Genomic DNA, 12,644 nt, shown 5'->3' with positions numbered 1-12,644 from the left:
GTCACGAGCAGCAATACAAAGTGGAACTAGAATAAATTGCCAGACTCTACGAACTTTGGGGTTGAACTAGCACGGAATGTGCGTCCAGATTTACTCATTTACACATTAGCATAATTGTAAAGGGTGGAAATTTGTGTGTTGGGGCAAGAGGCACTGAAAGCAAAATAACTGGGGCTTGCGTAGGCCTATAGGTTGTGTACATTTCAAAAACTGGGGGAAGGGTACCGGCGGCATGGGGTTATAGGGGATGTGACCCCTGTACATCCCCCGTACGCCTTTATTAAACCTTTTCGGGTAAAAAAAGGACATGTAATTTTCTTCTTGGCCCAACTGACCTATGAAAATGTCAGTGACCCGGAAAAAAGGAGCTTTTGACTGAGAAAAAGATTGAGGAAATGTAGGCCCAGATTCCGAGCCAGTTTGACCCTGTAGAATTTAGAGTGCATATCTACCGGTATCTTTCAAGGTAACTTTCCTTTCCCCTGTTTGATTTGCACAGGCTCAATCGAAGATCGAGAGGTGAACGAGAAATCTTGTCTGATCAATGAAAGCCAAGTATGATGCCCAACCCTCGTCGACCTCCAGCTTCGCTCAGCCCACGACCTTTTCCTCAAGGCGACTTCTTATATTTCTAAGGCTCCATTGCTAACGGCAACCCAAGTCAACTCTCCAGCGTGCAATGGGAATGCACTCCTTCCATCCACCAGGGTGTTCAGATGCCGTTGGTGTGTTGCGTTTCCTTGTCAAAATCTTGCGCCCGTAGATAGCGCAATCGGGTATACGGGCGACATCTCGACCCCTACGGGTAGTCCCATACTGTAGGCCCCATTTCAAAGCATCAGTCCCGTAGTGTGTCAAGAAAACCTCCATGTTCTTATTTTTCGGGTCTTTTTTAATGAAGGTTTTGTGGTGATCTGGTGAAGACCCATTCATCAAATCCCGCTGTACATTGCATGAGATGTCTCACAGTTGGCTGTGCTAATGCTGTCAACCCCGTGCGGAAGCTGACAACTGAGGGAGCCCTTTAGTATTAGTGGCTGATGTGGATAGGTTGGCCGCGTCCGAATGCTTTGGCTGTGGGAACCGGCTGCGGCTACGACCGTAGACGTAAATTACATACTTAAATGGCACAGCTAAGTTATTCAGACATGGCCCATGGTTTCTGTAGACCTTTCTTTTACTGACAAACACTGACTGCCAAAATTGCAGACAGTTTACCCTTGGTTGGTAGCGTTTGCCTCTAAATGCTCATTTTGCTTCGTCTGCGTTGACATGGGAAGCATTTTCTGTATTTAGTTGCAGTATTCATTATTTTGTGTTGGAATATTGTACATGAGATCTTCGTACACTTTGTCAATGATTCATTCGTTTTGTACTTGCTGCACTTGTGACGTTAGCGGAAGAAAGGTTGTTAGGCACTCCGCCCTCAACCATTTGCACAAATGCAATAACTTATACGGCTCAACGCACAACCAACAAGTTTTATCTTGTGACTGTATGCCTGAAAGTGCGCCACCAATAAAAATGAATAACCGAACTTGGGAAAAAGCTTATAGGCTCATGCGTAAATATTAGCATTTTTTTCATTTCGGCATCAGTATGTTTAATGTGACGTTTTTGGACTTTATAATTCCAATGTACCATGGATTTTGATACCACTTGAATTCTCGTCGACCCTGACCTGGTTAGGATCACTATGTTTTCTTGTTATTTTTAGCCTGAAAGGTAGCCCTTCAAGCAGGAAGATGAACAAGGATTTTGACAGGTGGTAAAACCTTAAAAACGGGGTGTTTGAGGGGCGATTCGTGTAAAACGAGCCTTAGTGTTTTGTTTTGTTTTTCGAGACGTTACTGTTGTGTTGACGCACGATGCTCACTGGATGTGTTGTGGCAAAGTACATGTAATCATTGCAGACCTGTTGAGATGCATGATTTCCTGAGATTTCCTAAGTAACGGCCTTTACTCATCGACTACTGAGTATCAAAGTTACAACTCGACCAGACAAGATGCGAAAGCCGAAAGCAGAACTAGAAGGTACTTACGCTCTGTGCCCCTGTAGTATTTTCGACGTGCGCGTGGCCTAGTGATCTTTGTACATCTAAGAACCCCTTTTCACACCGTTTGGGCTCCCTTTTTTGCTTGGAAGTGGAAGACTTCAATTGAAACATGTTACATCATGAATTCCCTGGTTTTGAACACCCTTGAAAATTGTGAGAAAAGGGGTTACCCTTCAATAGGCCTTACAGACTGCCTGAAAGCTTCTTAGAAACCCAGCTATGTTCGTGCTTGAGTAGCGGCTTTTTGCCCCAAACGATGTTAACTCCCTCCCCATCCAGTATTCTGCGATAACACCCCCTCCCTGACAAAAATTATTTGTTGTCATGTACGTTACTGCTCTTGCCAACGAAACCGACAGATTTTGTTCGTTTGGTTTTCCGTTTTGTTTTTGTTGTTTTTCATATTTAACAAACTTCCAGCTCGAAAATTAGGGCTAGCAAGAATTCAGGACTGACAATAACGATTTTGTTTTCCTTTTGATGTTTAATGTTTCAGTCTGACGTTACTTCTTTTCAGAATCATCATCTCCAAAACTACGGTGAACGCCTCTTGTATTATCGTTTAGAGTGTCTAAATTTGGCAACTGCGCGTGTACGGTGGAGACAGTTTATTGACAGTGACAAAACACAAGAGAGACAGACAAGACAAGACAGACCGAACTGACACATGACCCGCTGTTTTAGAGAGGGGGTGGGTGTGGATTGCCTCCTTCCCAAGCGGTCAAAGTACTATGTTGCAAGTCGACAGCCGATAGTTTCGGGCGCGTCGCGCTTCGTGTGTGGGCCGAAGATGAGCTTTTCATGGTTTCCAAGGTGTCGAGAGAGTGCGCCCTCAGTCTGTGCTTCCTGTAAAAAATTCCACTCCTGGCCTTGGCCAGCGATTGGTAGGCCTTTTGTGTGAGCAATCATGAAAGGGCTGGCCCATAACCACATTTTCTGGCTGAGGTCTTCAGTAGAATATATTTCTTTCCGAAAAGGGGTAGGGAGATTGTATTCAAAGTATCATGTGCTATTTCCACATTCTGCTCGTGTGTCCCGCGTGGCCACGCCCCCACGCCGGATCCACCAGTGAAGAAACGTTAAATCTGGCATATAATTGTATTAGACATGATACCACTAAGCCTGTTCAACTGTATTGTTGATTTTTACAGGTGGTGGGGTGATCTGTTTCTGCCGATTGTTATCCAGCTTTTTTTATGATTTTTTTTTTCTGTTCTCAATTTATCTTGTGTGTATCATTTATGTGACAAATTTCCCAAAATGGCTAGCGGGGGACCCGTGAAGGAGTTCTTCTCTTATTCGTTGATGACCGTGACTGGTACCCTGCCGTGCGATTTTTTTGTCTGCATCTTTGAGTCTATACGGTGTTCATCACCTCCTTGTATTTATTTATTTGTTATTTATTTTTTTATTGTAAATATGAACTGTATATCGAACTGCCTTTCGTCTTGCTAGCATTTAATTCAAACAGTTTAGTTGGAAGAAAAAACAAGGATCTTACACTCCAGTGTGTAAATTATATAAGTGTAGTTCGTATGAGTGATCTTATGCGCTCAACAAAGACGACGGTGGTTTTAACACATTTTAAGAAAAATAATCCGCACTTTTTAGGTCTAACTGTAGAATTTATCGAAGTGAACATAATTATTCCTTACTCTGATACAATTGATAGAGGGTTTGATTACCGCAAAAAGTTTTATTGTACATGATATTTCAAGAGAACTTTCCGTTTTGTATTTAACTGTGTGGCGTGCATTAATAAAACGAACACGAACAGACCCGTGTGTAATATATGAGGAAATATTTTAATGTATATTTGATACTTGTTAATTTATGTGATTGAAACGGTCCTAGAATGTAGCTGGTAATCGATTGATTGGTTACTGATTGATTTGAATGCCCTTTATCCCTTCCTTGATATTAAAATACCGACACAATGCAAGATTGGCGGCTTGAAGTGTTCTGTTTTAAACTTTCTTACAAAGGGGAGGTGGCTTTTTGTTGCTTCGGTGATGACGATGATGGCTGTAATGAATGATGTTGAGGGGATGATGAAGATTATGATGGTTGTTGTGGGGATCATATGATGACGATGGTGGTGTTGGTAAGATGATGTGATTGTGGTGATGGTGCGTTGATAATGGTAGTGGTGCCGGAGGCGGTGATTTTTGTGTGATGATGGTGATGAGATCGTAATAGTGATGATACGGGCGAGGGGCAGTGGCGTACCTAGAATTTTACTGGGGGGGGCACAAAGGGGTCACCAGCATCTTGTGGGGGCACCAGCTTTCAGTGATGTGGGTTTTGGGGGCAAGCTTTTGTTAGCCTTGTTCAATATCCATTCATCTATTTTTAGTGGGCACCTGGGGAACCGGGAATTCGTGTGGGGGCGAGAGGGTAATGGTGAGTGTAGGGCGGGTGATAGTGAAAGTGTCAAGAGCTTATTGTGCTGACAAATGATGGTGATATCGGTTACAATGATGGCTAACCAAACCAACTCCGTGTCTGTAAAGGCAAAAAGTCCCAACTGCACCGCAGACAGTATCCGACAACAATGGACTTTTTCAAAAAGGTGGGGAAATGGGTGTGTGGATCCCTCCCCCAGCGAAAGTTCATTCACCGTCCTCGGGTACTTACATAGTACCTTCTTCCCCATTTGAATTGTTGAATGCACATAGGCTATGCACAAGCCACACGTAATCTACTGTACTTTCTGTGCCCTCTTTAAAACATTTGCGCACCCCCCGATTGCCCACTAAGAAATTTCACCCAAGGTTGGCCTACGCCACTGTACTTTTGTGGAAATAACAGACTGCTGAATCGAATGCGGTTTTATGGAGATCCACTATTTAACTGTTTCTTGAGCTCTGCTACCTCTGCCCCAGAGTCACCCCCACATGTTTCCTGGCTCATTACGGAGGAAGCGATACCTGAAGAATACTATTTTACATGGGGTCGTTCTATCACGTTCGATAATTTTGGAAAGAATGACTTCTAACTGAAACCATCCCAGGAAACACTCATGTCAAAATTTTCCCTTTGTTCTCATCAAGTAATATCAAGCAAAAGTCACCCAGAGATGGGTGAAAACGAATATTATCAATAACCTTCACCTCCAGTAGTATCGTTCCCAGGTCTCCTGGTTCATGCACGTTTGTTTTCACTCCCCGTGTTTACGTGAAAATGAGATTGTACAACGTTGCAAAGATTTACCTACCTGCAGTCAATGGACTCTAGATTCAGTCGAGTTGACCTGACGCAGTTCTTGTCAGCAAAGGTTAGATTAAACCTTAGAATCTTTCGTTTCACCTGGTTATTGCTTTAAGTTTATTTCGTTATAAATTACAAAATCCTAAAGATATTTTGGTCTGTGTTTATTTTGGCTTTTGCGACAGTCTACCATAAAGTACAATTCCAGAACTGGTCATCTGCTCAAGACCACCGCGTTGGACTGCTCTTCATGTGTCTTTTAGATTTCGGAAGTGATAGGTCAATTTTGGCAGGATGTTTCTCTTTAGGTCAGGTAACTTTTCAGTTTCCATAAATTGATATGCCAGCAAATAGTTTACAAAAGGCCTTTTCGCTAGTTGAGTTTTAAGAAGTAACTGGGGGAAAAAAATCACATTCAAAACTGTCGCACGTTATTTTTCCTGTCAGGGGGGTTCTGGAAGCGCGCCAATCGGGGGTCAACTTTCAAGCTCCGTTGCATCCATGTACACGTATTGGGTACTTTCGTGAAGTCGCCCATCGGAAAAGTTAGGATAAGTGTTCTGGTTATCTACTAAAAACTCCCTAAGGAAAATCTTTATTTTGGTGAAGTCAAGAATGTATTAGACAAAAAGTGAGAGTAAATACCACATCGAAAGTCCATGTAGAACAAAAATTGTAGGTGTGGGCATTCGTAAATGTGACTACTCTTTCGAAATTCTGGGAATGTAGCGCCCCCCGGCCCTCCCCACCACCCATTCGAAATTTTTCACTGCCTTTCAGCATATATAATGATTATAACCGACCCTCGTCATGTGCAATATACAGCCAACATGGAGGGGTTTAGTCTGGATATCATTAGTTCTATATGCAGTATTTTCCAATACTCAACTTCGTCTCCGTCTCAGGCTTCGTTCCCAAAACCAATCCCCGATTGTGGGCCTGAAGCGTTTAAATTACATTGGATTAATGTACGTTTAGGCTTTCTTGCGTCTTATTTGATGTTCTGTGGCACTATTAGACTGATTACTGCGCTTACAGCTTCAAAGTGAGCTAGTAAAAAACAGTTGAAGCCTGAGACGGAGCCTAAGATTGATCGAAGATGTTAACAATGCCGTTAGGGTAGTATCTCGTTATTACAAAGTTTTGCGTTCACTCTGTGAACTTCAGCCACTGCAGAAATTGTGGTGTCAACAGATAGGGCCAAACTCCAGGTGTGCCCGCACCAAGTATGTTACCGGTACTTTAATATTGGAAATTTTCCTAAATTTTGACTTCGTCTCAAAGTTGATGTCTCTGAGTATATAGTCTGTTCACCACCTGGGTCATTACTGCAAGAATATATTGGAAGACATTATTCCACACTCCGGATATTTCTCTCTGTTACTTTGGTGTTCATTTCATAGGCAAATGGTTGATGAACATCAACGGACACGGGAATCACGAACCCAGTCTCCCGTGCATTGGAGAAAAAAATTAAATTAAACCCCTTAATTCCTCGAAGGTGGCTTGAGATTCTTCAGAGCGACCTCTCCTGGTCGGGAGGGACTGCAGCGTTTGATAGGCTTCAATGCTTTGGTTTGGTTTTTGAGATGCGTGGACATGTTTCGCATCGGATGCTCGGGGCGCCCCGCCCGTCTACTGGCCACAGCGGCTGGCCTGCATAAACTTTGAACATACTTTGAAGGCCACACCTCCATCTTCATTCATGTCAGTGTTCATTTGCCGAATAAAAGCCCAAGTTACTTAAATTCTTCTTAGAGCAGAGAAGTGTTGGATGACACTCAAGTAATTTATTCCAGCTATCTACTACCCTTTGGTCTGGATTTAGCAAGTTTCTGTGAAGAGCTTTCTAGAACATTGACACTGGATTTATCCATTCTTTTTGAGACATAATTTTTTTTCCCCGGGTATTTATATCTTTCTGCCTATGTGGGCTCCATAGGCCCACTTGCATGGCGTAATCCAGGTGGGGTCTATATCTAACGAATGGTAATTTTGAAACTTTACAATTACAAAATGACTTCCTTTTTATACTTCTGTATAGCTGAGTTTTTGTTAATCTTCCCAGAGTTCGGTTTCCTTTCTTGGCTTTTTCAAACTTCCTAACAGCCAAAAGTATTCAATCGTAGGCCTACTGAACATCGGAGAGGAAGTACCAAAGCTTAAAAAATGCCGCTTTGATGCAAGGTTAACGGTTTGTATCATGCGCCCGTTTTATGTCAGGTGGTGTTTAGCAACTCCCCCATACACTGCACTAATTCAAGCTCCTTTACAGTGTAAAATCAACCATATGATGCGGGATCTGAGGCGGAGAGCACCCCCCCCTTTGTGTTGGTTATTGTTTGATCGGAATCTGAGGAATTCTTTACAGACAACGGGGGGGGGGTGTTAGCTAACAATAGTCTAGAGTGTGCATAGGGATTGGACTGGGGGGGGGGTACCCATCGGCCCCATATCGTGCATGGCATCAAATCAACGGGTTGGAGCCCCAATGCATTGCAATGCGGGCAACTGAAGTCTGCGAGGCCTCTCAAACCAAAAAAAGTGTTGTTTGGTTCTTCAGACTCTATTTGATTTCAAATTAGTAGGTTAATTAATTAAAATTTTAATTATCCGCAAAAAACAAACTCACCCCCAAAAAGTGAACGTTCCCATCTCTGTCAGCAGCCATTTCTCAAATGACATCCCTCAACTTTCTACATTTTTGTCTCATTTACCCGGATGGGAGCTCTTTACTCTAGGGAGTTGATCCTGCGCAATACTTGCACAATCCCACAATTTCTTGGCACCCCAAACCCCTCTTTTCGAAAGAAACCGCACGGGGCTTCGTAAATTACACCTCGGCCCGGCGGAGAATTTTCCTTGAAGTGAGACACTGCACCCTCCGCCTTTCGAATTTCCACGGCTGGGCAATTTGTTGATTTTAAGTCATACCACTACAATGGACCTTTATACGTGAGCTGAGATCTAGAATAAGCGGAGTTTGGCAAATTTTGAAGTACAGAAATACTTCATTGATCATAATCCCATATTTTCCAAAAAGAAGACCTAATGAATTTCGCACCTACGGCGAATAACCGAGAAGTTAAGGAGTACACACCTCATTCTGTGTATCATGTTCATACATTATGACATTGTGTTAAAGTCACTCAAAATGATCACTTATTCTGAATTAGGGTTTTTATTTTCCTAAATGTAGGTGGAGTGGGTCAAAATGTCGACTTTTGTGAGTCAAAGCTGGATTGCAGGAGAAGGGAAGAGGCAGATCCAGAACTAAAATTAATGTTCAGAAGGCCCCAAATGGGAGGGCTATTTCGATTTGTACCTTTCCTTTTGTGGCCTTTCGAGGGTTGAGGCCTACAAGTTGGGAATTTTGTACGCTTTGTGAACATAGAGAAATGAAACAGCTCCATTTCGCCTTCCTCATTGTCCTTCCACCCTTTTCTTCTTGTTTGGGGGGTAGGGTGGGGTGGGGGGAATTCCTTCCCCATCCGCCATCGGAATGGAAGAGTTGTTACGAACTTCGTGAAGCGTGTCCAAGTTCTTGGGGGTATTCAAGCGAAAAAAAAAATGATATTTATGATACTTTCTTTAACATCCTATGGCATTTAGATAATAATCAGTCGCCAGTAGCCGAACGGAGGTGAAAGTTTCCCTACCCACTCCCCTCCCCCGAGCCACCACCGCTCTAGTAACTTCGAATGGTCTCGTCCTGATGCAGCCGGGGGGGGTCAGAGTGGAGTAAATATACAGTGTACATGTATATCAGGACGCCGCTGCGCACATGTAAAAGAATTGAAATCAGGACGGCGCCGGAAGTGCAAAACATCAGGATGATGATGATAGACGATAATAAAGTGACGATAAATTTTTAAAAGATTGGAGGCTGTGTTGCAAAAAAAATTAACTTAAGTTCTAATGCCTGCATAAGTTGACATTGCAATTTAACTTTTTTAACCAAGAAATAAATTTGTGATGAAATTAATGAAAGTTTATACTTCGCTGGTAACCCGCCAGCGGCTCCTCGAAGAAGAAGCAGAGTTAGCTAGAGATGCAGCTGTGTGCACGGCACTATCAGAAGATGCCTGACCGCCGTGGCGACTACACGTTCCTACATATACGTACGATATGTGTATGGCTTGAAATGCGCTCGCTTTTTCAAGATGGACGGAACCTCAGAATGTGAAAGCTAAATGTAGACGGGATACTACCTGAAGACGATACCAATGAGGTATGTTTCACGCAGACTGGGAATGCTGTGGGTGTAGATACATGTAGGATGGAGAGAACATTATAAGAAGTGGTCTTTTCGGGAAATAGTGAATCAATGAGGCGATTAACGACGGGAATTTATATGGTCATTTGACAGTTTAATAGCATGCCCACATTCTGTGCATTGTTTACATGTACATAAAGGCCTAAATTGATCAGCGGTGCGGGGTACACTCGCTGTACGTGATTAGAGGAATGAATGGCGTCTCCCGCAGTAATCATTTTGAAAGTAGGCCTGTATAAATTTATAGCCTCAATGAAGGTCAGTCATTGTTATTAAAGAAACATTTTTATATATTCTGATAGCATCATTGTGTATATGTATGCATGTAAAAATGCATGCAATGGAGAACACCACGTACTTTGGTGATGTGTCTTCATTATCATCGACCTTGAGCCCTCCCAATTGATTTTTTAATTTTGGTAGGCCCACATAGACCCTAGTTTTAATATATAACGTGCCACAACCTCTAATGTGGTGCAATTTCATTTTTCACCTATAATGCCATGCTGGAACAATATTTTTACCACAAATTTCATGCAACTGTAGTACATGTAGCTTGAAAGTTCTTTTATTAGTAGCAGCTGTACTTAAGCAACACGAGTAGCCAAGTATGTTGTTTCTTTAAAAACACCATTGACTTCATGCAATAACACAATCACTCCTGGGTTAGCTTCACTGGCAGCAAGTCCGGCCTACTCAAGCTTGTGGTGACAAAATCTTTTTCTTGTAAAGCATTGCTTTGTCGCCGTAGTGAACCAGGTTTGGTAGTATGTAGCTAAAAGGTGAGCTACGGTGTCGTTGCATTTATCCTTCCTTTATGGGGCAGTGCGGACATCCGGAACTCTTGCAAAATGGCAGGTACTGCGCCAATGAAAACAGCGACCATGGCAACGTACGCGTGCACCAGCCAGTCCGAGGATCGAGTTTCATAGTCTTTTCTTTCATCAGTACGTACGCGCGCGCTCGTTGCAGTTGTTTTCATCAGCGTGGTGCGGTTGCTACCCGCAATTTTGTGAAACTTCCTGATCTTCGCGCTGCCCCATGTCCTTTGGTGCATAAGCCAGGTGGTTCCATTTACAGTATTTGTCCTTTATACAATTTTTTTAAGGCAAGGATATTGCCAAGTTTATTTCATCGTTTATGGCAAAGTCGGCCGCAAAAAATTATTAATAAAAAAGACTGTCAGAAGCCAGCCAAGTTAGCCAAAGAAAAACATTTCTTTTGTATAGAACCTTAAATGATTCAGAAATCTTGATTTAACTCATCCCCTACAAAGCTCTGAGGAAATTTAATTCTGGCTAGAATTTTCTTTTTTTCTTAAGTGCAAAATGAACTTTTTAAAAATATTCAAATACTTTTCTAACAAACTTGTTTGGTGTGTAAGTGGAAGTAGCAATAATTTATTAAAATTTAAATGTTTATGCAGGATTTTCTGAAATTTTGTCAAGTGTGCCATGTTAGGGAACACTCAGCTGAATGGGTGTCAGTTACTTCGCCCCATTTCCACTTTGTCTCATGTCACTTCACCCCTAACCACTTCGCCCTACTGCCACTTTGCCCAGTCCCCTCTTTGCTTCATCCCCTCAGTGTCCAGCTGCCACTTCATTATATTTCCACTGCGCCCCATCTGGGCGACTTTGTGTTAGTGTAAAAAGTCATACATCTCACAAGCAGTTTTTAGAAAAAGGCATAAATGGGTTTGTAGCCTCACAGTAAATGTTTTTCTCAAATTAAATCACAGGAAAGTGGAATTTTACGCTGATAATGTTTTTTATTCTAGGTTTTGGCACATGGCATGCTCTTCATAAAATGGACCCAAATTCAACTCTGCATGTCATTTTTCAAAACTTTGACTTTGATCATGTAAACTAAAAATTAGCGACTTCAGTTTCATAAAATGATTTATTGGGGGATAATTAGGCATACTGTGTACAGTTGGTGGATATTTGGTTGGCAGCTGGTACCAGTGCAAATCAAATGGAGTTGAATTCATTTAAAGTTTTACATCAAAGTGTTTGTACCAGAGGACTTGATTTCAAAACTTCTCTCAATAAGAAGGAAAATTCAGTATACAGTTACGGCCAGAGTAAAGGTTTACACGATACACGATAACGCGTGTGTGCATGTATAGGGAGTGGAAGACACGCTCTATATAACGTGTGTGCAAGAATGCAATACACGCAGTTGCGGTTAGCCCGGAGAGACCACTAAGCCCCAACCAATCCCAACCAATGTATTTTTCAACTGATGTATTTTAAAGCACCTAAGAAATAACTTTTAAAAATATAAGCCATAAAAAAAGAGCATAAAATTGATGGAAAATGATGAGAAATGTTTAGCTCTCTTCATTCTCTTACCGTTTATAATCACTCTCACTATACCAGCATATCTACCAGGTCTTATACCTTTTAATCACTGAAAATTATCTTTAAGTTTGACTGCATCAAAAATGTTTAATGAGTACAATATGTTCGTTGCAAACGTCGAATTTGAAAGAATTTTGATGACGTTCGAGAAATTTGACAAAAAGTGCATGACATTCGAGAATGCCAAAAATGCTGTCACATGTACATGTAGTGCTTGAAAATTCCATGCGCGATGTTCATTTTGCCTTTTATTTTGGAGATATTATTAATAAGAGTAAAAGGATGTAAGGTGACAATGTGACATTATTATGGCAGCTTTCCATCTTTGCTCACAACATTGTTTCAACATTTCTGACAAGACACAAATAATGCTATCGTCAGAATTGCTGAGAAAATGACATTTTTAAATATATGATCCTATGAAATATTTGGAGTAAAATAGGAGACCGGTTTCTCTTTCCAAATATTACAAAATCCCGAAATTGACCTCCACTTCAAAATGACTTTGAACTCTCAAAATAGAAAAGAGCGGAATATGACTTTATGCTCATTTGTCATGCCAGGTCACAAATTATGAAGCTTATTGACAATATTAAAAGTGAAATAAAAGATGATGATAAAGAATATTCTTTGTTCATTTTTAGTTTTTTGTAATGTACATGTACATACATGTACACATTTATGGATTCCATCCAAAAACACAGGGAATGTTTCAAGGTTGTCCTTACTGAGCAT

At 41.6% G+C, this 12,644-nt stretch overlaps 2 protein-coding genes across 5 annotated transcripts in view; both read left to right on the top strand.

Annotated features, from left to right (window-relative positions):
* Positions 1-3,999, top strand: part of LOC110987241 (atrial natriuretic peptide receptor 2-like) — a 114,156-nt gene extending 110,157 nt beyond the window's left edge. For all 3 annotated transcript variants that reach the window (XM_087143700.1, XM_022249799.2, XM_022249800.2), the window contains one exon: positions 500-3,999. In XM_087143700.1, the coding sequence (XP_086999826.1) occupies positions 500-561 (62 nt within the window). In that variant the 3' untranslated portion in view covers positions 562-3,999. The remainder of the gene's footprint in view (positions 1-499) is intronic.
* A 5,328-nt stretch (positions 4,000-9,327) lies between these two features.
* LOC110987227 (uncharacterized) overlaps positions 9,328-12,644 on the top strand; it is a 58,038-nt gene continuing 54,721 nt past the window's right edge. For both annotated transcript variants that reach the window (XM_087143782.1, XM_087143778.1), the window contains exon 1: positions 9,328-9,498. The gene's annotated coding sequence lies outside the window, so the exon portion shown is untranslated. The remainder of the gene's footprint in view (positions 9,499-12,644) is intronic.

The sequence above is a fragment of the Acanthaster planci genome, linkage group LG12 (assembly GCF_054643075.1).
Source record: "Acanthaster planci isolate LZ-2023a linkage group LG12, COTS_SCS, whole genome shotgun sequence".
NCBI lineage: Eukaryota > Metazoa > Echinodermata > Asteroidea > Valvatida > Acanthasteridae > Acanthaster > Acanthaster planci.
The sequence above is the reverse complement of the archived record's forward strand: the minus strand, read 5'-3'. Positions and strand labels throughout refer to the sequence as shown.